The following is a 23,137-nucleotide window of genomic DNA, read 5'->3' as shown; positions in this document are numbered from 1 at the left end:
GGGGGGGGGTGGATGGGGGTACAATTGTACAACCAAATCGGAGAATAAGGGTGGTGGGTAGAGCGATAAGATTTAAATTAAGAATAGTCTGGTTATCAATTATCATCAGAGTAACCTCAACCAAGTTAGTCGGATAGTGACTTAGTAATTACAAAATTTCAAGTTTAATTTTCTGTAAGAACTGTCTATTAGTCTTCTTAGTTTAAATCAGTCAACTATGGATACCTTAAGCTTTTTTATCTTATTGTGGTCTTTTGTCAGTTAAGGTCACAAAATGAACTTCATCCAAAATGCACCTTTGAGTAATAGCTCACCACCACAACCATGATGCCTTTTGGACCAAATACACTAAAAAAAGCCACAAGTTTGATTTTTACCAACCCCAATTAGCACCAAAAACTTCTCTAAACTTAATCTCACTAATTGAGATGCTTCTCTATGATGTAAGGAAATGATAAACTCAGAGGCAAAATCACTTTGGCAAAAGGTCCACATATAGTGCAAGGAATCAGATGCTCACATTTATGGATCACTTTTGATTATAAAAAAAAATAATGGCATTTAGCACTGGAGAATGCAGAGGATAGGGATGGTGAATATTGAAATATGACCATCAGAAAGTGAGGCATGAGAGGATGTAAATGGATGGATATATCTACATTATATTTAGAAGACATACTTTAGATTTCTGTATATAGTCTGCACCAATCCTTGTTCTAAAACCCTACTCTACTGCCATCGATAAACCTAACATGCACAATGCAGAGATAGTTACAACGTCTCCCCACGTTCGCTTTGCCTCTCGCATCAAGTATAGCACTCTGCCACTCTGCCACTCTGCCACTCTGCAATGAAAACCAATGAAAATGGTCAATGGTGAACTACAACTCTGCACTGTTCTAGAGGGTAGTGGCTGTAGTGAAAATGAACTTCTCGCATAGAAATGGCATCCTTGGTCTAGATTTACCACGAAATGAATACGGTGACGGTGGAATATAAATCACGTAGTAGTAGTATAAATCAGAGACTTATCTATTATGCAATATCAGAACTGAAGGAAAAAGTAACTATTTATTTAACAGGACTACAGGAGAGAAATACCTTGTAAATTAGGATATTTCGCACTACACAGATATGACATCAACATAGATCAGAATCCATGAGAACCCATGGAAAGACCACTGTCCAAGTGCCCAGAAATTTTGGCCTTGCATTCTGGACACATGTATCCAATTGAATCTGACTGAGTTTCTGATTCAAAAGCTTCCAAAATGAACTCCGATCTGCACCATACACACACAGTTATAAGCTGATGTGCGTTAGCCATTCCTAAGACAGCTTCCTCTGAACCAAATCCAAGGGAGGAGTTAAAAGTCTCTTCCATCCCAGAACCATTATCCAAACCCACAGAGACTCCAGGCAAAGATGGGGACACTTGCCCCTCAGAAAAGTCATATTTAAATGGTTCTATATCATCCAACGTCAGCTCCTCAAAGCCTGTTTCATTTCCAAGCTTCAACACAGAAAATTCATCCTGTTCCTGATATGAGCACACAAAACTAGATTGGTACCTCATCAAATCAGATCATTGCTTGAATAACTAATACGAAGCAAGAAAATAAGCAAACTTTCTAAACCCAAATTCTTGATCCAATGATACACCTCATATTTGACAAATTTATGTAAAATTCTAGGATATGATAGAAGAACATAGATGCCTCAAAATTTTTAGAAAAATTCTAAAACTAAATTAAGGATTAATCCCAATCTACTTGGGTTCGCCACATGGATCTAGTAGGGCAGGCTATTTTGATCCTCTCAGTTCTCTTTTGATGCCAAAGTCGTTGTGTGCACTAGGTATCTTTCTTACATCAATAGTGAGTTGACAAAACAGGAGTGCCTGTTGACCTGTTCTGACAACAAGTGGATATTAAACAAAAATATCTGCAAGTGAACAATCCGCTCACAATTATCTTACATATTATCTCTAGAAATTGCAATTGGATATGAAAAAGACTAAACCTCAAATTTACCAATGTATTAAAGGGGTTTCATTTCACACCTAAATGACTCAAGGAAATGATTCAGAACCAAGAAGAATTGGCCAAGGCTCCAAACTAGGGATACATATTGGTGTGATAAGTAGAAATGATTAACAACCAGCACTCCATAAAACACACACGAAAAGCTAGCCCAAAGTGGCACTTCCTCAAAAAGAAGGGTGCCTTGGCATAGATGATCTAGATGCAAGAATCTCAATTACCTTATTTGACTCAGCTGCAAAGGTAGAGAAGTAGTTTAATGGTTCCAAAATGGGCATTGAAGAGTCAGTTACCCCTTCCTGGAAATCATTTTTCTCAAGAGTCAACTCCACAGTCTCTGCTATGGCATTACTATTATTTGGCTCAGTCTGCCTGTTTCCAAGGCCTACATCCTGCTCTGCAGTATCATCTCTTTGTATGTTACTAGCCTCAGTATGCTCAGAGTTATCTTTTGGAGCTTCTGTCAGATTAATCTCGACAACCTGTGTTTCACCACTCTTCACAATTCCATCATCTTCTGTTTGCATGTTTTCTTTATCATGCTGATTTAAGTCACAATCCAAAGTGCTTTCAGCCTTGGAATCTACCAAATCCACCTCTTTTGGATCAGTTCTTGGATCCATTTCTTGATCAGTATTGGCAGTCACAACTTCTTTTGAGTTTACAGTACCAGGTAATGGGTTAATGGTGGATATGTCAGGAGGTTTAGCTGTTGCAGTTTCTGAAATAGAATTCTGAGCAATTTCAATTAAAGCGTCCATTTTAGAGGTTGTTGAAGGCAAAACATTCTGGGATGGAGTATCAATGCTCTTCTGCACTGCAGCTACAGCAAATAATCCTTCAGAACCTTTACTATTGTTTCTCACATGGACTCCTACATGGCCATTGTAACTACGCCTTTCATCAAATACCTTGTGGCAGAATTGGCATTCATACTTTCCATCTTTAATTATCACGCCCTCGCCAACAGATGGCCCAACCCTAATCCTTTTTGTAGTCTGCTGGTGAAATGAGAAAAGATGCTCCAAATATGCACCTTTGTCATGAAATGTCAGGTTGCATTTATAACACTCAAAGAGGTCTTTAACTTGAACATCAGGAAGATTATCAATCCCCATCAAGCAAAGTTCATTCCCCTGTGTCTCAGTTGTTGAACTTGGTAGACTTGAATGGACAACTAAGTCACGACTGCCAGTATCATCACCATGGAAAGAACCTACATTCTGAAGTGTCTCTGTTAATGCGCTGCAGAGTATCATCACTATATGAAGCTGCTAAAGAATGTGAGATACTTACATTTTCTGAGTTTGGACCATTCAGTTGTATAATGGAGGATGATCTCTGATCCACGAACCGATTTGCATCAAGGGACATAAAATGGGACCGCAGGAAGGCTGCTACCTCCTTGCATGATAGAAACTGTTGACCAGTAGGGCTAAAAAATAGAGACGAAGGTCACATGGCAGCTAGCAAAGAAGAGAGCATAACACATATTTGGAGAAATTAGTAAATGATAGTTTAAAACAGAAATTGGCAAAAGCTCATTGCTCCAGTTGCACCCATCATAATCCAAACTTTTTAGTGTTTAAGATTAATTCAGACCTTGCCAACTTGGAACTATTGTTGTCTCTTTTACCTATAATTATTTGAAGACAAAGGAAATATGAACCAATCTTGATCATATGGGATTATAAACGTTACATTAATCCTTCTTTTTTTTGGCAAGACATCAATCCTTGTGACAGGTGACAGATCATAATTTCTATACAGATAAATACACAAATATCTAACTTTCAAGATTCAAAGAATTGGTGAGTTAGTGAATTACTTCCAGATCATCCTCTAGGTGTAACAAAATGGCCAGACATGCAATATGATAGTGAATTACTTCCAGAGAGCTAGCATGAGCAATGAAGATGACAACATTTTCATGAATCATAGAACCCTGCCTTGCATTAACATAAATGGTGAGGCTAATCATTAGGAGTATTAGCTATGCATTCCTGTGCATAAGTTGCAGACTTTATAAACAAACCAATTCAATGCTAGGGATTGCTCTTGCCAGAAATGATCAGTGATTTATTACAAATACAAACTACAGAAGTTAAACATGAACATATATGAAACCAAATGTCCAACAATGTATTGCAGGAAATGCAAAAGTGCATAAAACAAGGAATACCTTATGTATCTGCGGCAATAAACCCAGACGTGACCATCCCGTCTTCTAAGAGCTAGCAAGAGCTTCCAGCCAACGGGCAATGCGTCCCCAAAATCGCTAGCATCAACATATTTCCTCTTCCTCCTCCTGCTACACCACTGGCCCTCCAAGCTCCTCACAAAACCTAAAACCTCATCCTCGCTCTCGAGTCCAACAGTTCTCCTCCTCAATTCCTCACTGTATACTTCATCTCCGTTATTCTCCAGTGCCGCAAAATCCACCACCACGCCATTCTTATTCACGAGCTCCAATTCCAAATTCTCTTGTAACCTCCTATTACCGTTACCATCGGCCTTGGCGCCTTGTTTTCTCTTTCCGTCCCCTGCATGCACCGGAAGCCCCGTCGTTTGCGGAAGTCCTGACACCAGCTTTTGATCAACCGCAAGAGCCGGCTGCTTAGGAGGAGGAGGTGGCGGGGAGTCGGAATTGGGATTTTGGAAAAAGTATTTGAGGTAGTGAAGAATAGCGTGGTTATCAGGGTCGGATGAAGAATTAGGTTTGGTCCTCGAACCGGAGGGGAGACGGCCGGGGAGGTGAGTGCGGTGGTGGTGACGGCCGAGGCGGGAGTAGGTCTGGCGCTTGCTGCCGGCGGATTCATTGAACAGCGAGCGGTCAATTTGGGGGAGGACGAGGTCTTGAGTGCGGCGAGCGTCGAAGGCGGAGGCGGAGCAGTGGGAGAGCGCAAGCAGCTCAGCCTGAGCGAGCCTGTTTAGGTCGACGTGAGCAATCGCGTCGGCCCCCGACCCGCATAACTGCGGCGGATTTGTCGTAGCCGACGTCATTTCGGCGACTATTCCGGCGGGAATTTGAGAGCAAAAAGTAAAAACAGTACAGAAATTACACCATAGGAGTAAAGGTGAAGCAGAGAGAGTGAGCGGCAGGCCGGGGTAGACTATGGCGTTGAACGTTGATGGGCAGTTACAGGTGGCGCATGTCTGAAAAGTAGACAGCTGTATGTCCAAATTAGTGTATAATTTACTGTTCCAACATACTCCGTAATAAATAAATAAATAATCCGTTAATAAATTAAATACTCCTTAAATTAAAATAAAAATTGAACCTATTAAATTTTTTTTATGTCTTAAAGATAGGATATAATTATATAAATTATAATATGTGTCTCAATTTATTTGATCTAATTTTGTAAATAAATATTTAATTAATCTGTTGTATATTTTTTATTTTTTATTTTATATAATCTGTAATATATTTTCAAATTACAAAAATATAGGAGTAAATGTGTTCTTTTATCTTTTTTCTTTATAAGGAGTATTATTTATAATAACTATGAATTTTATGGATGAGTAACTTCAAATTATCTCATACTTAGTTATATGTGCGAGCATAAATATAATATGTGCAGTCCAACTATCAGCTTAGACTTTTAGTTGAGATGGAGCACATGCTTTAATTTGGTATCAGAGCCAGACTTCCACAATTATAGCTCAGCGTCATGGACTCGACGAGACTTCCACAATTATAGCTCAGCGTCATGGACTCGACGAGACTTCCACAATTATAGCTCAGCGTCATGGACTCGACTCGTTCAGCTATAGCTTAGCGTCACGAACTTGTTCTCATACGTTATATGTCTATCTGATACGTTTCTCATACGTTTTATTCGACTCGTTCAGCTATAGCTTAGCGAGACTTCCACAATTATAGCTCAGTGTCATGGACTCGACTCGTTCAGCTATAGCTTAGCGTCACGAACTTGTTCTCATACGTTATATGTCTATCTGATCTCTAGCTTAGTGTCATAGACAGACTCATACGTTATATGTTCAACTACGTTATATGTTCAGTTACAGCTCAGCGTCATGGACTCGTTCTCACTAACAACGTCACCATCATACTTAATAATATGCTTACGCATATGTTATATGTCTATCTCTAGCTTAGTTTCATAAACTCGTTTTTTCCTCGCAATAGCTAAGTCACGTATACGTTATATGTCCAGTTACATTATATGTTCAGCTATAGCTTAGCGTCACGAACTTGTTCTCATTGACGGTGTCACCATCATACTTAATAATATGCTTACGCATACATTATATGTCTATCTGATCTCTAGCTTAGTGTCATAGACTCATACGTTATATGTTCAGTTACAGCTTAGTGTCACTGACGTGTCACAGACTCGTTCTCACTAACAACATCACCATCATAAGTGACGCTAAATAAATGATGGGGTGAATATGTAAGTAAGTAAGACACTACTTTGAAAAGAAAGAACTCGGAAGCTTATTAGGAACTCAGATTCCTTGAATTGTTGGATTTTAGAGGCTGTTTACAAATGAGCTCCATGATGGGTATCTATACCTATCTACCTCCTCAACGGAGGGTGGAGATTTACTTAATCCTATTGCTATTAATTACTCTCTAGAACACTCCCTAAATTACTATACAAAACTATGTGTTTTATAAAGTTCTAGAATATTATACAAGTCCCTCCTACTACTAGTGTTATGTACATGCTTCTAAATATTATACCATGAGATGCTATTTACAAGTGCTAGAAAGCTCTAGACTCTAGAGCAATGTAGCAAACCTCATAAATGCGTATCAAAGTTCCATGGGCGTTACATTAGCACCTCATTCTATGACAAAACACAATGGCCTTGGACATGTGTTGTGCCAAGAGAAAGCCGACAATGCGGAGATCTAGAAAGTTGAAGCAAGCATCGACTACTATGAGTCATTTAATCTTCTCCTATTAATCACATCTAAATCTAGATTAAAACTCATTTATTGTGATAAATAGTGACACATTACATTTCCATAACAAGCAATTATTTTCAGTGATACTAAAACTCTATGAAAATCTATGCACATTATAAACTTGTAAATGCATATAGACATTTATGCCAATATAAATACAACAATGCAGTATTTTTTTGGGACTAATTTACACAAGTCAATTTGTTTGACTATACTCATCATAATTGTATTTGTCGAGTGTTTAGTCTTAACATCATGAATTCAAAATCCAACAGTACAATGTTACACTTGTAATTTAAAATTATACATTTTCATCATCCAAGATTCGAAGTGTTCTAGCGAGTATACTTCTACGTTCTAAATGTTACATTTTTTGATATATTTTTTTTTAAAAAGATAATGACAAAAACAAACACATTTAACACTTGTGGTAGCGAATCCCACTCATTAAAGCGTCAAAGATATAAAGCTCATAGCCCAACATTCTAAGTCATGATTAATTATCTTCACCCATGAGTCCAAAAAAAGTGTCAACATTAACATTTTGTGAGAGGGAATAGCACTTGAAATTACAAGTAGTACTTCATATTTTTCAAAAAAAAGAAAAACAGTGAAAGATATTTTATGTGGAAGCCCAGCCCAAAGTTTCATAGGCTGGCCCAAAGATCCGCCTTCTCCCTCCTATTCGTAATATACGCTACATCCGTACCCCTTGATAACACCACAACTACCCTTCTAATCACCGTTGGTTTCACATGATAAAATCTCAAACCACCATCAACGGCTCACAATCCGTTACAATACACTTCTAACGCTGTAGTATATGAGACTTCTCGAGAGCCTTCGGCGTTCTCCCTCCTTTGGAGCCTCATCCTCGGCACACGCTGTCGCGTACTTTCACTCACCGCTCAATATCTCCTCCGCTTGCCGGAGCTTCACCGCCGGTAGCAATCTATTCAAAATATATAGCAACAACAATAGAAACGGGAAAAAAGGTTGTTTAGTACGATTTCAGGTCCGTAACTTCCGTTCAACCACTTTCTTTCTTCCTTGTACCTGTACGGCAATACCTATGTATTCAATTCTAACGCTTTTGTTTGTTTTCAATTGTGCTTTTTGTATATGAATTGTATCATTTTTCTGCTGAAAATAGTGTTGGAAAATGGAAATTGTATGTTATAGTTCGGATTTTGTTGTTTGCTTCTGAGTGTTATCCTTTCCATTGCAATATAGTGTGTTTCTGCTTTCCTGTCCCTGGATATGTGCTATTTAGTGGTATTGAATGTGTTTGGTGATAGGTGTGGGAGTGTGAATTAGTTGGGTTTTAGACTTTTAGAAATGACAAAAATGTTTTGTGTTATAATTTGTTTGCAGAGTAGTTCATAGGCTATAGTGTCAATGAATGCTGGGTGATATGTACCAATACTTTTGCTGTTTATCTTGGATGGACTGCATGTTTTGATTTGACTCAAAAAGACGTTTCAGCATCTCTATTTTGTTTTACTTGCAGTATATTGAATGGCAATCATAACTTGTGGAAGTACATGGGTGGCTCGTTGTGGAGCTCAGCCTCAGCTTGTAACAAAATCTTCTATTACAAATTACTTATCAGCATCTTCACTTCGGTGAGCACGTACTTTTCTTGAAACCTGGAGTATTATTTTGGAGTTATACCTTACAGAGTTACAGTTCGATTCTATCAAAATTTCCTCCAGAAGTAATGGCAGGCTGATCCTGGATCTGGCTGTTATTCCATTTCTGCATTTGGTGTAACCATTTTGTTGAGATAACAAATTGTTATATCAACTGTCAATTCATTCTATGTTCAATCCTTGATTCCTTGATTCACACTCATATGAGGGATTGAACTTGAATCTTAATAACTTTATTGCTTGGTCAAATTGCATAATGGCAAGGAATTGTGCATAGTTTTCTTACTGTTTTGTGTTCTCCATTCTTTCATGCTATGCTTTCATTCATTTTGACATGTATTTCTATATGTTTGGCTTTTTGGTTTGGCATGTCTACATAAATTAAGACATAAGGCTATGGTTGAATATGTACAGAGTATATTGCATAGTACAAAATAAAATGAATTTTTGTCATTTGGTTCTCTTATTTTGCAAGTTAAGATAAAATTTTGTTCTTATCTCCCTTTATATTTACTATTTCACTTGCATGTGATAGAACAATAAAAGTAATCAAGAAAAAGATGGCCAATAGGAATGGCTGCGTGTCTGAAGTAATGATACTTATTTATAAATGCTTCTCCCTAAAAAAGTATGTGCCTGGGCTATAATGATAAGAATCATAACTCACTCCTAATGATTTGTGAATCACATGTTTATTGTTTCTCCCCTAAAAAATGTAGGCTCCTAGATCTGTAGTTTATACCCTGATTTAAGTTTCCCCTTCACAAAACACACATGCCTATTTCTGGATGAATTGATTCACAATCCTTAAAATTTTTCTATGCTAGATGATTAAAAACCTCATTTTCTTATATGCAGTTTCTCAAGCAAGATAAGGGCTTTGCCTTTACCTAATTCAAGTTCTCTTGGTCATCAATCACTGCATGGGCTTTTCAATTTATCATCATACAAAAATCCATGTCAAAGAAGAGGGCATTCTCTCATTGTTAGAGCAGAAAAAGTAAGATGCAATACAGATTGCTTTTGCTACATTGTGATTGTTACTGCTAAAACTTTTCATTCTGTCCCTCCAATGTATACCTTCAATGTGTCACATTTTGATATACTATATTGCATTGTTGCAGGATTACTATTCTGTTCTTGGCGTGTCAAAAAATGCGAGTAAATCTGAAATCAAGAGCTGTAAATGCTTTACTCTTTACAATCTTATATTCTCTTTTTTTTTTTTTTTTAATTTTGTTATTTCCAGTGATGACTGCATTTAATGTGCCTGATCTTTTAGACTGTGAACTCTCTCCCCACTGCCCTCTCCCCCAAACCTACAAAGGCATACACACACACACCTCCATGTAGTCATCTTGAGATACTGTTTGCCTTCTGCTAGTTCTGTTAATTATTGTGTGAGTTATTTGGATACAATTTTAGCTCTTATAAACCCTTTACACTCAAGTAGTCACAGTCCGGTGGACCCTTATTACTAGATATCCTTCAGAACCTTCATCCATGCTCATACTTGTATATATGTTTATGTGCTATTGTGCTGTATGTGTGAATGATCTATTTACAAATAGTAACTCTGTGTACAATGCTAAGGAACTGGAATTGTCATGCACTACTTATCCTCTTCCTTTTAATTTTTTTCTTTAATTTTATTTTTGTGCCAGCTTATCGAAAACTTGCTAGGAGCTATCATCCTGATGTAAACAAGTAAGTTGATACGTTAAAGCTCAGATACTATGCCTTTTCTTGTGGTATTCTTCACAGTTCTGCTGCTTCATGAATAAGTTTCATTTACAATGCTTGTTATTTCTTTGTTGACATACAAGATGCCCATTAAACTTATTCCTTCTTTCCTGCAGAGAACCTGGAGCGGAACAGAAATTTAAGGAGATCAGCAATGCCTATGAGGTAAAATTGTTGATAATTATACGCAGATTCATTCAGGGTTATTGCAATAGTGCCCTATGGAAATTTAGCATTAATGGGAAAACTTGTGAACAGGTATTGTCGGATGATGAGAAACGTTCAATTTATGACAGGTATGGTGAGGCTGGTCTCAAAGGTGCCGGCATGGGTATGGGGGTAAGTTCTTTTCCTTTTATAAAGGAAAAAAAATAGATATTTCAGCATATGATCATATGTTCCATTTTAGTAACATGTTTTCTCATTAACAGGATTTCAGCAATCCCTTCGATTTATTTGACTCATTATTTGATGGCTTGGGAGGTATGGGTGGCATGGGAATGGGGGGAAGAGGTTCACGAAACAGAGCCATGGAAGGTGAAGATCAGGCGTGTAATCTGGTTTTAAATTTCAAAGAAGCCATATTTGGGGTTGAGAAGGAGATTGAAATTAGTAGGCTTGAGAGCTGTAGCACCTGTGATGGATCTGGTGCCAAACCTGGCACTAAGGCAACAACATGTGGCACATGTGGTGGTCAAGGACAAGTCGTGTCATCAACAAGGACCCCTCTAGGTGTCTTCCAACAAGTGATGACATGTTCGTCTTGTGGTGGGACCGGAGAGAACTCTACTCCCTGTAACACATGTGGAGGTGATGGGCGAGTAAGGAAGTCAAAACGAATCAGCCTTAAAGTTCCCCCTGGGGTAGACTCTGGCAGCCGTTTGAGGGTTCGGTCTGAAGGCAATGCAGGGAGGAGAGGTGGTGCCCCCGGGGATCTTTTTGTGATCATAGAAGTTTTACCCGATCCTGTACTGAAAAGGGACGACACCAATATTCTCTACACTTGCAAGGTTTCTTACATCGATGCCATTTTGGGAACAACAATGAAGGTTCCTACAGTAGATGGCATGGTGGATCTAAAGATTCCCCAGGGCACTCAACCAGGGACGACGCTAGTAATGGCCAAAAAAGGTGTGCCTTACCTCAACAAACCCAACATGAGGGGCGATCAGTTAGTTAGAGTCCAAGTCGAGATCCCAAAACGGCTTAGCAGCGAAGAGAGAAAACTCATAGAAGAACTTGCCAATTTGACAAAGTCCAAAACTCCAAACAGCAGCAGGAGATAGTAAAACACAACATGATAATGCCTATTCTTATGAATTGTCCTTGGAATGATTGACTTTTTTTTATCCCTTGATCTACATTAAATTGTAGGAAAATTTTGATGATTTATTCTGTATCATGTAATATTGTTTAGTCTTCTATACAAATTCCATGACTTGGCCAGCATATTCTCTCCCTTGCCTTCTTGATTTTATGCTCATTTGAACAATGCTGCAGGTCTGCAAAATACTGAAGAATCTTGTCTATATATACTCCATTCTATGTCCGATTCAGTTAATTCAAGTAAAATGATTCCATCACTGTATGACTAATATGTTGTGTTTGGTTCTATTAATCTGAGTATGTGTCTGATTTAGTTCATTCGAGTAAAAATGATTCAACACGGGGCTCAAACTCAGAATAATCCAAAACAGTAATTAAAATTATTGTGGGGTGAGAGAGGCTCGAACTCTCGACCTCAGGATAACTCAAGAGCTATGAGACCTACGCGCTAGCCAACTGCGCCACCACCCCTTGTTATACAACTTTGATGCTCAATTTATTTACCAGAGAAATGCATTGTACTTGATAACTGCACAGCAGTGTCAGATGTTTAGAGCTGTATGTACCTCCAGAAATATGAGCTGTGGGGGCATGATAGTACAACCATCCTTTCATGTACCAACATCAATCATAACAAAAAAAAAAATTAATATACTAATGTATATAATTTTTTATATATAGTCAAATAATGTACATTCAATACACAAATAATATACTTTTAACATATTAAAAATGTATATTACATTCATGGTCCATACAATAATTTGTCACGGTGGTACGATAATATCATAAGGCTTTCCTCAATAGTGCAGATTTTGGTGTGGTTTTTGAGAAATTTTTTTAAGTGTGATTATGAAAGAGAAAATGAGAGTGGAAAAAAAAAAACACAATAAAAAACTAAAAATAATACGGAGTAATATTTACGTGCCCGCCTGGAACCCACAGGACCTGTCAAAATCTCCTCTTCTTCGTTGCAGGAGAAAAATATGACCAAAAGTCCACCTCTCATATTTTTTAAATACTCCCTTAAATTTTACTCTTCCAAAATCTTGCCAAAATCTCTTTAATAGTGATGGCCTCATAACAAATTAACAGTGGACCACTATGCCATGTTTCTCCAAATAAAGAATGGAAAGCGATCACATGTCTGAATTCTATTCAAAATAAAATTTATTTAAAAAAATGATAATCTACACTATTCACGTGAGCTGTGAATGGTGTCACAAGTTCCTCCATAAACATTATTGTCAGTAACGTAACATTTGAATTCGTCCGTTTCTCTTTCAATAATTCTCTCACGAAACCGCCCGCAGATCTAAAATGGAGTCCGAAGCGAGGTGCAATGGCGGAAAGCTGCAGCACGCAGTTTGCCTGCCATTTCCGGCGCAAGGCCATGTGAATCCAATGCTGAAGCTCGCAATCCTCCTTCACCACAGAGGATTCCACATAACCTTCGTCAACACCGAGTACAATCACCGCCGCCTCCTCAGGGCGAATTCCGGCCGCCATTCCCTCGACGGCCTTCTAGGTTTCCAATTCAAGACGATTCCGGACGGGCTGTGTTCTCCGCAAGACGAGGAGGAGGGTAATTGCACTCAGGACGTGCCGTCTCTCTGCGATTCCACTAGCAAGCACTGTCTGGCGCCGTTTCTGCGGCTCCTGTCTGACCTAAATTCCTCGCCCGGCGCTCCTCCGGTGACGTGCGTCGTCGCCGACAATATAATGTCGTTCGGCCTCGTGGCCGCCGAGGAGATCGGTGTCGCCGGCGTCTCCTTCCGCCCCACAACTGCATGCAGCTTCTTCTGTAACGCACTGTTGGAGCGTTTTAGACAGAAGGGTCTTATTCCTCTTAAAGGTGAGCCAAACCACTCTCAGTTACTCAGTCTCTCTTCTCACAGATTGAAACCGGAAGATAGTCTTTTTTTTTTTTTTTTTTTTTTTAATATAACTAACCCTATTACATTGTAGTATCAATTCATAGACCGAGTCTATTCTTTAGAAAAATACTACTTCTATTATACTTTTACTTTTTCTCATATATTTTTTAAAAATTTACAGATGAGAATTACTAAATACTAATTATCAATTGTTACATTAAAAAATAAGAATGAGAGTAAAAATAAAGAGTGCGCGTAGTAAAATTTATATTTTTTACCCCAAAAATAGTGCTCTTCTTCCAATTTTAATCCTCCAATTATTAGCATAGTAGTCAAATGGAATCATTAGTGACGACAATCTGACCTATAACAGACAACTTATGCATTCAAATTATTGAAGTCATAGATTCGGGAGATTAGAAAATTGTGTTTTTCGGCTTATGCAACTTAGTTGATTCAGGACAAATTATGAACAATGACACAATATTGAGTCTGACACCGATAATGTATGGAAATTAAACAAAATGTGGTTGGCTCATTGTGGGAATCCCCGACACTGGAGGGTCTTCCTATTTAATGGGTCTGCTAATGATTGAGCTTGAATATAAGGCCTTAGGGTAAGAAAATTTGGATCAAAGACTGAAATAAAAAACAACTTATTGTTGTTGACAAAAATGGGAAACTTTAAAAGTTGGACTAAAGTGAAAAGAAAAAATAAAGCATTTGGAAGATGTGTTTTTGTGTCAGCATCTCGTATATTGACCATAGACAGAAGTGGGAGTGGGACTTGTGTCAGTCTTGGTCATCTTCTCCGAAGAAGAAGACGATATATATATATAAAAGAGAAAACTAAGATAAATTTACAAGATTAACTTCACAAAATTAGGTTTTGAAATAGAAAATAATCAATTCTAACTATTCACTTTCGATGCTGAAAAATGGTCACATGTGCCTGGAAACAGAATCTACTCTGACCAACAGCATTTTTTATTTTTATTCTTGTTATTAACACTGACGGTCCGCCGCAGATTCAAATGGCGGCATACTAAAGACCGGGGTGGATTCCGACAGGGTTTTAGCAGACTTCGACGTTCCAGGAATCAGCAGAAGCAATATTCGTCTAAGGGACTTGCCCACTTATGCCCTAATCAGCAACGAGATTAATTATCCCTTCATTATGAGCTTCGTCAATACAGAAACCAAACGAGCCTTAACAAAAGCTTCAGCAATCATATTCCACACTCTAGATTCCCTGGAACATCACACCCTGGAATCTTTGTCGGCAATGTGCCCTCCAATTTACCCAATTGCCCCTCTCCACTTGCTAATCGACCAGCTCCCAGACCACGGGACTCTCAAGTTCCTAGGGGCAAATCTCTGGAAAGAAGACTTAAGTTGTCTTCAATGGCTGGATTCCAAGCCCCCCAGTTCTGTGGTGTACGTTAATTTTGGCAGCGTCACAGTCATAACACATAAACAGCTTATGGAGTTCGCATGGGGACTGGCAAAGAGTGAGCAAAATTTTGTGTGGGTAATTAGGTCAGATGGTGTTATAGGTGAATCTTGTGCGGCCCTTCCAGGAGAGTTTTTTGAGGAGACCAAAGGGAGGGGCATAGTCCTACGTTGGTGCCCCCAGGAGCGGGTGCTGAAGCACCGCTCCACGGGGGCGTTTCTGACTCACTGCGGGTGGAATTCGATGATGGAAAGTATCAGTAGCGGGGTGCCTATGATTTGCTGGCCTTTTTTCGCCGATCAGCATATCAATTGCAGGCTTGCTTGCGCCGAGTGGGGCGTTGGGGTGGAGATTGAGAGTGAAGTGGATAGGGATGAAGTTGAGAAGGTTGTGAGGGAGGTGATGGATGGGGAGAAGGGTGAAGAGATGAAGGTTAATGCTAGGGAGTTTAAGAGGAAGGCAGAAGAGGCTGTTGGTGTGGGTGGCTCCTCCCATCTCATCTTGGATCAATTGGTCAAGAATGTTATCAATTTTCTTGAACCTATAAATTCATCGTAACATAATGCATATGCTCTGGATGTACTTATTTTAAAATATTATGTGCATGTGTATTAGGTTAAGCGTTTATGTGTTCTCAGCTATATAATTCTGTGTATCATGGTTGATTTCAATTGTGTTGATAGACAAATTGGGTACAATTATACACTCATATAGCATAGCTTTTGAGTTGTGTTACTAACATTTCAAAGTTATTGTAAGATGAACCACCAGGCTGTGTTGCCTTCTCCACTTTCATTTTCCATTCCCTGGCCTTTTCCCTCATTTCCTGTCCCTTTTCCCCCTCCATCAACTCCCTCAACACCCCCTCCACCTGCTCCCTCTTCACATCACTCTCAATCTCCATCCCTATCCCCCATTGATTGCACAAGTAGAAGCAATTCATCTGTTGCTCGGCGAAGAACGGCCAACAAATCATCGGCACGCCTTCTGAAATACTCTCCAGTATCGAGTTCCATCCACAGTGTGTCAAAAACCCTCCAACCGAAACGTGACTCAGCACTTCCTTTTGGGGACACCATCTTAGCAGCAAGCCTCTGTCCTTGATTTCTTCCAAGAAATCATTAGATATGACCTCAGTGGCACCTTCCACTAGGTCTGGTCTGATTATCCACAAGAATGGGTACTTACTATTAGCCAATCCCCAAGCAAATTCACTAAGCTGTTGGGGATTCATGGTTACAAGGCTTCCATAGTTCACATACACAACTGATCTTGGTTCTCTCTTGTCCAGCCATTCCAAGAACTTGTCATCTTCTTCCCACAGACTTGATGATGATGAGTCTACTGAGCCCAGTTTTGCAGGGAATTGTTGTTGGAGCTGAGAGAGTGGGCCGATGGTGTAAATGTTTGGGATTTTGAGTCTTATGGCATCCAAGACTGGCTTTTCCAGGTCATCGAATGTGTTGAGAATTAGGGTTCTTGTTTTCATGAGATTGCTGATTTGCACCTTGTTGTAATTGAACATTGGATCTGCAGGATTGGTGCTTCTGCAGAAGGTTGGAAGATGTTTCAGTCGAGCCCCTTCCATGGCAGCAACCCAATCAACCTTGGTATCCAAAAATCCATTGCTTAAGCAACTTTCATCTGCATGTATATCATCATCTCCACTTTAGAAAGAAAGACTAGAGAAATCTAAAACAGTTGCAAAAACCCCATCTAGGCGTCGATCGACCCCCTAGCGTATCACCATACTAGGTGGTTTAGGTTGTCGGTGGACTAGATCGCCGACACTTAGGCGCTGACCGCTTAAGCTTCTTAGGCACCGACTAGGTTGCCTAATTGGCCTATTAGCTACTGTTCTTATTTTTTTTAATGGGTTATTTCACTCAAAATAACATCTTTTTGAGCGAAATAACTCTAAATTGTTCAAATTTTAAATGTTTTTTGAATTAATATTTAATATTTTTGTATTAACCCGATTGGCCGCTTAAGTGTTAGGTGCTAATCGACCACTTAGCTATTTTTTCAAAAGAGTAATTATTTAAGATTAACATACCTTTTAGAGGGAAATAGCCTCTTTGAACAAGCTCACCAAACTGGAAATAACCCAACATGCCACAAGCACTAGGAGTGAAGAAAAGCAACTCAGGGATGCCAAACTCTTGAGCCACCTCCAACGTAAAGCTCATAACACCATCGGAAACAATGCAAGAAACCGGCGGCACCTCCGGGCAAGCGGCGTTGAGCGTCTTCACAAGATCTCTAAACGACGAGAGGCCATGTATGGGCAAAGAGACAACAAGGTCCGGGAGGTCAAGAATCCCTCGCTGGCAAGATTCAGGCAGCCCATCGGAAATGGTTTCGAATCGAAAATCGGCTACGCCGGCGAGGGTCGCCGGATCTTGGGATTTGAGGAGGCGGTGGTAGTTGAAGTGTGTGTGTACAAAGGTGATGTAGAAACCAGAAGAGTGGAGGAGCTTGGCTAGGTTGAAAATAGGGTTTATGTGGCCTTGGGCTGGAAGGGGTATGCATATTGCATGAGGCTTATTGAGATGCGCCATGGGATTTAATTTTGTGAAAATCAATGAAACAAGAAAGCAATTCATATATATATATATATAGAATGAATTCCATCAATTAGGCATGCAAATCCTTTAATTTGCTGTCATTTGGCTTTGATGTTTGCCAAACCAACAACTCCTTCAATTTATGAGAACCTGCAACATAACAATGCGCTTTGAGTAAAGTTAGCCTTATAACCTAATAAACTAGCAAAGGATCACAAGAGGTAAACATACGAATCTGGTTGTTCATAGCTAATCAACTAAAACCAAGGCTAATAGATAGCTTCGAAAACTCAAACTTAAACCTTGTGATTACTAACTTAACTGGAGTTACCTTCCACTCCTTCAAATTAAACCAGATTTTTGTTGTTGTACACTTTTAAATACAAGAAATCTTCACCACCTCATTGGTCAAAATCCGATCCCTATTAAAAGTAAGACTAAACATTAGTCAATCATTTGAGCTACCCAATGGGACAACTCCTTCATTCTTATCCTTTCACAATTAAAGCGATAAAGGTGTCAGTAGGTTGCAACATTATTTTTGTTTCGTGAGAAGCCTGGTAACAGTAGGTTGAATTGATTACAGGAAACTGAAGGACAAGAAATGTATGGTTGATTGGAGAACCTAATTCTGCCCAATCTAACCGACCGGACATTACGTTACGTTGTTTGCTCGGCTTTCATCATCGTCACTCTGAGTTGGACTCATTCTGTACGTCAAGTAAGTTGATAACAATAATAATCCTAATAATGCAAGCAGTGTGTGGTTATATATGGATGAGAATATAATATAATATATATTGAACAATATAATTGATAGGGAGGGAATATTCATTATGCACCAACTCCTTCTAAACGTTCGTGACACAGCAAGGCCGGTGGCAAAGTCAAAGCCATCCTCAAGCATGCATGCAAATATATGCATGTTGTACACGTGTACATTGTGTTGTCGGTCAAATTTATTGTACATGCAATTTATTTATTTTATATAATTTTTGTATTATTATGACATAACACACTTTCAGATAATAGTTATGTGTTAGGAGTTTAGTTTGGTCTATAATCACCTACATAGGATTCGCAGACTTGACTTGTGTATAACATGTCCGTACAGGATTAGCTCACTAATCCAATATGCAGTATTATATATAATAGTTATTAATGAAAAAGTATGTGCTGGCATTTTTCTCTCTCAGATTTCTCTCTTCTACTTTTCTCCATATACTCTCTGCATTTCTGCTTTTGCATATAACTATTGTGATCACTGCGTTTCCATGCCAGAAGTAAGAGCAAAGCATGCCGAACTTATAACAAAGATGACTTAATACTCTGATAGGAAGTAATAATTTAAGCAAAACCCAGTAATGTCAGCAGATGATTATTGCTGTACTTACTAACATCATACTTCAAAACTGCAACCTGACTTTATAGTTGAGGCTTAAATTCAAGAAAGCTTCATATACATAGCCTTCTAAGTTCAATAGCATCTTATATGGTAATCCACTGTAGATGGTGAAATAGGTGTTTGATTCTCTTACCCAAACTAAAACCAGACCTGACCCAGTTAGGCAAGGCCAATGGTTTCACAGCTTGAAGAGAGATCCAAGCCTCCTTCTTCGGAGGCGCTCTGCGATGTTGAAGGCCAGTTCGAGTGACTGAGAAGCATTAAGTCTTGGATCACAGTGTGTGTGATACCGCGAGCTTAGGTCGTTGTAAGTAACTGTGCGAGAGCCTCCAACGCACTCTGTCACGTTCTGGCCAGTCATCTCCAGATGCACACCCCCGGGGAAGCTCCCTTCTTGGTCGTGTACATCAAAGAATGCTCTAAGCTCAGCCTGCAAGGAGGACAGACATGGTGAACATAGAAGTGAGTCTTGTGAGTTGTGGCGATTTTGTTACAGCAGTAAAAACATGATTTAACTTCAAATGCGTGTCATCAATTTGATATCGAATGAATTTCTTTTCGGTAATCAAGGATGCAAATAATACTAAAGGAATTTTGAAGAGTTCCCGTGTCATAAAAAGTTAAACTTGATGCCATAAAAGAAGAGGGCTGAGTGTAATACCCTGATTGCATCGAAGGATCGGGTTTTCAGTCCACAAGGAGCCTTAGTGGTATTCCCATGCATAGGATCACTGACCCAAGTAACAATTTGACCTGCACTCCGAACTGCCCTGATCAGATGGGGAAGTTTCACTCTCATGTTGTCAGCTCCCATTCTCACTATCACTGTTATTCTTCCCGGTTTGTTTTTAGGGTTTAGAATATCTATAAGCCTGACCAGCTCATTCGGATCCATTTTCTGACTCACCTGCCTCGGAAAATCCAGAGTGTTAACTACGCCAGCTGTATTGTTCGAGTATCAAAGCCACAAAGGACGACACATATTACAGCTATGAGATAATGCCAGTGCTAAAACCTTTGTTTTCCCCCTGTTATTAGGAAACTATACTACTCTACATAAAGTAGCATACAATACTCCCTCACGTGGGAGGTTATTGACTCTTTGTGCAATTGTGCTTCATAGGTTGAGAAAGTAGTTATGAACAGATACTGCATTGTAATAGAGTCAGTAGTATTCAAAAAAAAAAAAAAGTAGCATACAATACCTTGATTCCAAGTGGATTGGAAACTCCTCTCAGGAACTCAACATGTGCACCATCCAATTGCCTTGTGCGTTCCCCGACCCAAAGCATGTGAGCAGAGCAGTCGTAATAAAGGCCCGATGTTGAATCCTCCCTTGTAAGCGCTTGTTCATAAGGCAAGAGTAGGCATTCATGGGACGTCCAGAAGTCTGTTGTGGTCATGATTGGATGGTCAAGTGTAAGCCCAGCGGCAGCCATGAATCCCATTGCTTCATCTACTCGGTGAGCAAGTTCACGGTATCTGTATTCATCAAATATTTGTCAGTGCCAAAGCAAAAACGAGAAACATTTCACTAACAAAAGGATAGTTCAAACAAGTTAACAGAAGCACACCTATCCCCTTGCTCACTATGATCTGTAAAATCGAGATTCCACTGGCTAACTCTCTGCATGGCAGCATAACCTCCAGTAGCAAACGCCCTGAGTAGGTTCAACGTAGCCACAGATTGAGTATACGCCTTGATCATCCTATTGGGGTCTGGAACTCTTGATTTCTCATCAAAAGCATCTCCATTCACATTGTCTCCCCTGTAACTTGGCAGCTTCACACCATCCTTTTCTTCAAAGGGATCAGACCTCGGCTTCGCAAATTGGCCAGCCATCCTCCCCACCTAACCAGTAACACACTCACAAGCATCAAGTAGAATTCCAGTACCAAAACACAGTATGTGTGCAAAAAACATGCTTTGATATCCTGATTCCTTAAGACCACTGATATTGCAGTCACAAAATTTAGAACCTCAAAAGGGCAACCCCAGCCAAGTTGGTCAGACCGTTTATTTAGTAATCACAAGGTTACAAGTTTAGCTTTCTCGCAGGAGTAGCTAATTGGCCTTATTGGTTAGAATCGGCCTGCTATGGACAACTTAGGCTGGTTTACCTCTTGCAGTTCTTTACCACTATGGTCACAATGCAGGGTTTACTCAATGCACACCCTCTTTACCACTATGGTCACAATGCAGAGTTTACTCAATGCACACCCTCACGTGGCCGGGAAAAAGTTTCCCTCGTCATCCAAAAATTTAGAACCTCATAGTGATGTTCAATGCTAGACTTTCCAATGTTTGTTGCAGAGGTCTTCAACTACCAAACACAATAACTAATACTAGTAAAATGCCACAATTTATCATAAAATTACCCAATTTTCGAAGAAAATGCACATGTATTCAAAAGAATGAAAAGAAGAAGAAGAAGAAGTGAAATTACCTTGACGACAGGCATTTGACCCCCAAACATAAGCACCACACTCATCTGCAATATGACTCTGAAAGTGTCCCTAATATTATTAGCGCTGAATTCCTTAAAACTCTCGGCGCAATCGCCGCCCTGCAAGAGGAATGCATTCCCCATAGCCGCCTGTCCCAGTTTCTCCTCGAGGCTACGGGCCTCGCCGGCGAAAACGATCGGAGGGTAGGCTTCGAGAGTCTTGAGGACTGATTCAAGCTCACCTTCGTTCGGGTACTCCGGAATCTGGAAAGCGGGTTTGGATTTCCAGCTGTTAAGGCCCCATCTTGCGTCGGGATCCGGTGTGGCGGATTTCGGTGACGGGGATGATAGAACTGCGGAGACGGGTTTGATTCTGGGCTTGAATTTTGGATTGGCGTTGGGAGTGGCGGGGAGAGGGATAACGGAAGGAGGTTTGAAGGTGGAATTGGCGCCGAATAGGGCGGAGCTGCCGCTAGCGGTGGAGGCGGCTGCTAGAGCCATGGCTTGTTTCTATTCAATTCTCAACTCTGAGCTTCTGGGATTCTCTGATCTTCAGTCAGAAACAAGATATGGAGAGAGAATGGATAAGAAAATGAAAAAAAAAAAAAAAATCCTTTATTTTTCCTTTAATTTTTTTTTTTTTTTTTTAATTTAGGTAATTTTAGTTTCACCGGGACTGATTGTAAGTTCAATATTCTGTCCCTAGAGCCTTCATCGAGTTTCAATTAGAGCCTAAGTTCAATATTCTGTCCCTAGAGCCTTCATCGAGTTTCAATTAGAGCCTTCATCGAGTTTCAATTAAAATTTAAGTAATTACAAATTTTACTACTAGGCTCTAGGTAGGAGTGGTGATTTTATTGGCCTATTTGAACCGATTAGCCAAATAAAATTTAAGTTGATAGATGCATAAATTTGATTAAATTGGATTATATATTTAATATTTCATGATCGATTGATATTAATGTGAATGACAATGTCCCATATCATATGGTGAAAAAAAATTAATCCAATAACTTTATCCTCATGTTTTTTTAAAGAGTGACCAAGAAACCTGTATCTATTATTTATGTGCGTTAGATAAATCCCATCTTGTGACCTTAGCCGGTTGGAGGAATTAAACACTATGAAGAAACTTTGAAGTAGAATGAATATGCAAAAGTGGGAATAGAAGAGCAAGGAATGGTTTTTTCTTGAAGATGCAACCCAAACAAAATGTTGAATGAAGACTGTCAGTCACATTACAGCATTAGCCAAGCCCCATGAAAGCTCAATGTAAGAATAAACACCCTCAGGAGGGACTTTCAGGGGTGGGGGTGTGTGCTTGATCGGTCATTTGAAGCATACATTTGTATCTGCAGAATTTGAGCCTCAGAAATAGGGGTTGTATCGCATCGGTGTTCTGAACCTAGGCACCTTCCTGCAACACAAGTGAACAAATTGTTTCACTGTTCTTCATTCAAACAACTAAAGCAACCCCAATATCAGTTTATCATTACCCATAGCCATAAGGAGGATAGAAAAACGGGGCTGCATATGGTGTCCTCCCCCGGAAGCCCATATAAGGATTGGGACGCCTTGGCCGGAACTGCTTCATGCCAGGTATATTAGTTCGCTTTGCTGATACCTGCCATTAATGTTAGTTAGAATACTAAAATCAAGTGGGAGGAGGGGGGGGGGGGGGGG

General features: G+C 39.6%; 6 protein-coding genes across 8 annotated transcripts in view; 2 read left to right on the top strand and 4 right to left on the bottom strand.

The window, feature by feature from the left end:
• Positions 1 to 584: 584 nt before the first annotated feature.
• On the bottom strand, positions 585 to 5,175 carry LOC116030204. Of its 2 annotated transcripts, none has more exons than XM_031272379.1 (5): positions 4,225 to 5,175; positions 3,339 to 3,477; positions 2,264 to 3,265; positions 1,102 to 1,540; positions 585 to 845 (listed from the first exon to the last, which is right to left on the bottom strand). In XM_031272379.1, exons 1-4 carry the CDS (start codon positions 5,043 to 5,045, stop codon positions 1,151 to 1,153), a joined length of 2,352 nt encoding a protein of 783 aa, XP_031128239.1. In that variant the 5' UTR covers positions 5,046 to 5,175; the 3' UTR covers positions 585 to 845; positions 1,102 to 1,150. The 2 variants fall into 2 exon arrangements, with proteins under 2 accessions (XP_031128239.1, XP_031128240.1); XM_031272380.1 differs by having other exon boundaries at positions 585 to 829.
• A 2,630-nt stretch (positions 5,176 to 7,805) lies between these two features.
• Positions 7,806 to 11,828, top strand: LOC116030498 (chaperone protein dnaJ A7A, chloroplastic-like). The gene is made up of 8 exons (XM_031272753.1): positions 7,806 to 7,999; positions 8,495 to 8,609; positions 9,495 to 9,636; positions 9,761 to 9,818; positions 10,301 to 10,343; positions 10,496 to 10,544; positions 10,638 to 10,718; positions 10,811 to 11,828. The coding sequence occupies exons 2-8, from the start codon at positions 8,503 to 8,505 to the stop codon at positions 11,663 to 11,665; spliced, it is 1,335 nt and encodes a 444-aa protein (XP_031128613.1). The 5' UTR covers positions 7,806 to 7,999; positions 8,495 to 8,502; the 3' UTR covers positions 11,666 to 11,828.
• A 1,123-nt stretch (positions 11,829 to 12,951) lies between these two features.
• LOC116030350 (7-deoxyloganetin glucosyltransferase-like) lies at positions 12,952 to 15,706 on the top strand. Its single transcript, XM_031272577.1, has 2 exons — positions 12,952 to 13,560; positions 14,611 to 15,706. Exons 1-2 carry the CDS (start codon positions 13,026 to 13,028, stop codon positions 15,591 to 15,593), a joined length of 1,518 nt encoding a protein of 505 aa, XP_031128437.1. The 5' UTR covers positions 12,952 to 13,025; the 3' UTR covers positions 15,594 to 15,706.
• LOC116030352 (7-deoxyloganetin glucosyltransferase-like) lies at positions 15,685 to 17,729 on the bottom strand. Its single transcript, XM_031272578.1, has 2 exons — positions 17,092 to 17,729; positions 15,685 to 16,679 (listed from the first exon to the last, which is right to left on the bottom strand). The coding sequence occupies exons 1-2, from the start codon at positions 17,639 to 17,641 to the stop codon at positions 15,742 to 15,744; spliced, it is 1,488 nt and encodes a 495-aa protein (XP_031128438.1). The 5' UTR covers positions 17,642 to 17,729; the 3' UTR covers positions 15,685 to 15,741.
• Positions 17,730 to 18,907: 1,178 nt separating this feature from the next.
• LOC116030349 (phospho-2-dehydro-3-deoxyheptonate aldolase 2, chloroplastic-like) lies at positions 18,908 to 22,021 on the bottom strand. Its single transcript, XM_031272576.1, has 5 exons — positions 21,455 to 22,021; positions 20,582 to 20,859; positions 20,213 to 20,489; positions 19,669 to 19,914; positions 18,908 to 19,437 (listed from the first exon to the last, which is right to left on the bottom strand). The coding sequence occupies exons 1-5, from the start codon at positions 21,953 to 21,955 to the stop codon at positions 19,186 to 19,188; spliced, it is 1,554 nt and encodes a 517-aa protein (XP_031128436.1). The 5' UTR covers positions 21,956 to 22,021; the 3' UTR covers positions 18,908 to 19,185.
• A 598-nt stretch (positions 22,022 to 22,619) lies between these two features.
• The window catches only part of LOC116030041 (polyadenylate-binding protein 2-like), a 2,423-nt gene continuing 1,905 nt past the window's right edge, over positions 22,620 to 23,137 (bottom strand). For both annotated transcript variants that reach the window (XM_031272139.1, XM_031272140.1), the window contains exons 5-6: positions 22,951 to 23,078; positions 22,620 to 22,871 (exon numbers count right to left, since the gene is read on the bottom strand). In XM_031272139.1, the coding sequence (XP_031127999.1) occupies positions 22,823 to 22,871; positions 22,951 to 23,078 (177 nt within the window). In that variant the 3' untranslated portion in view covers positions 22,620 to 22,822. The remainder of the gene's footprint in view (positions 22,872 to 22,950; positions 23,079 to 23,137) is intronic.

Source organism: Ipomoea triloba, chromosome 9 (assembly GCF_003576645.1).
Source record: "Ipomoea triloba cultivar NCNSP0323 chromosome 9, ASM357664v1".
In the NCBI taxonomy this organism is placed as follows: Eukaryota; Viridiplantae; Streptophyta; class Magnoliopsida; order Solanales; family Convolvulaceae; genus Ipomoea; species Ipomoea triloba.
The sequence above is the reverse complement of the archived record's forward strand: the minus strand, read 5'-3'. Positions and strand labels throughout refer to the sequence as shown.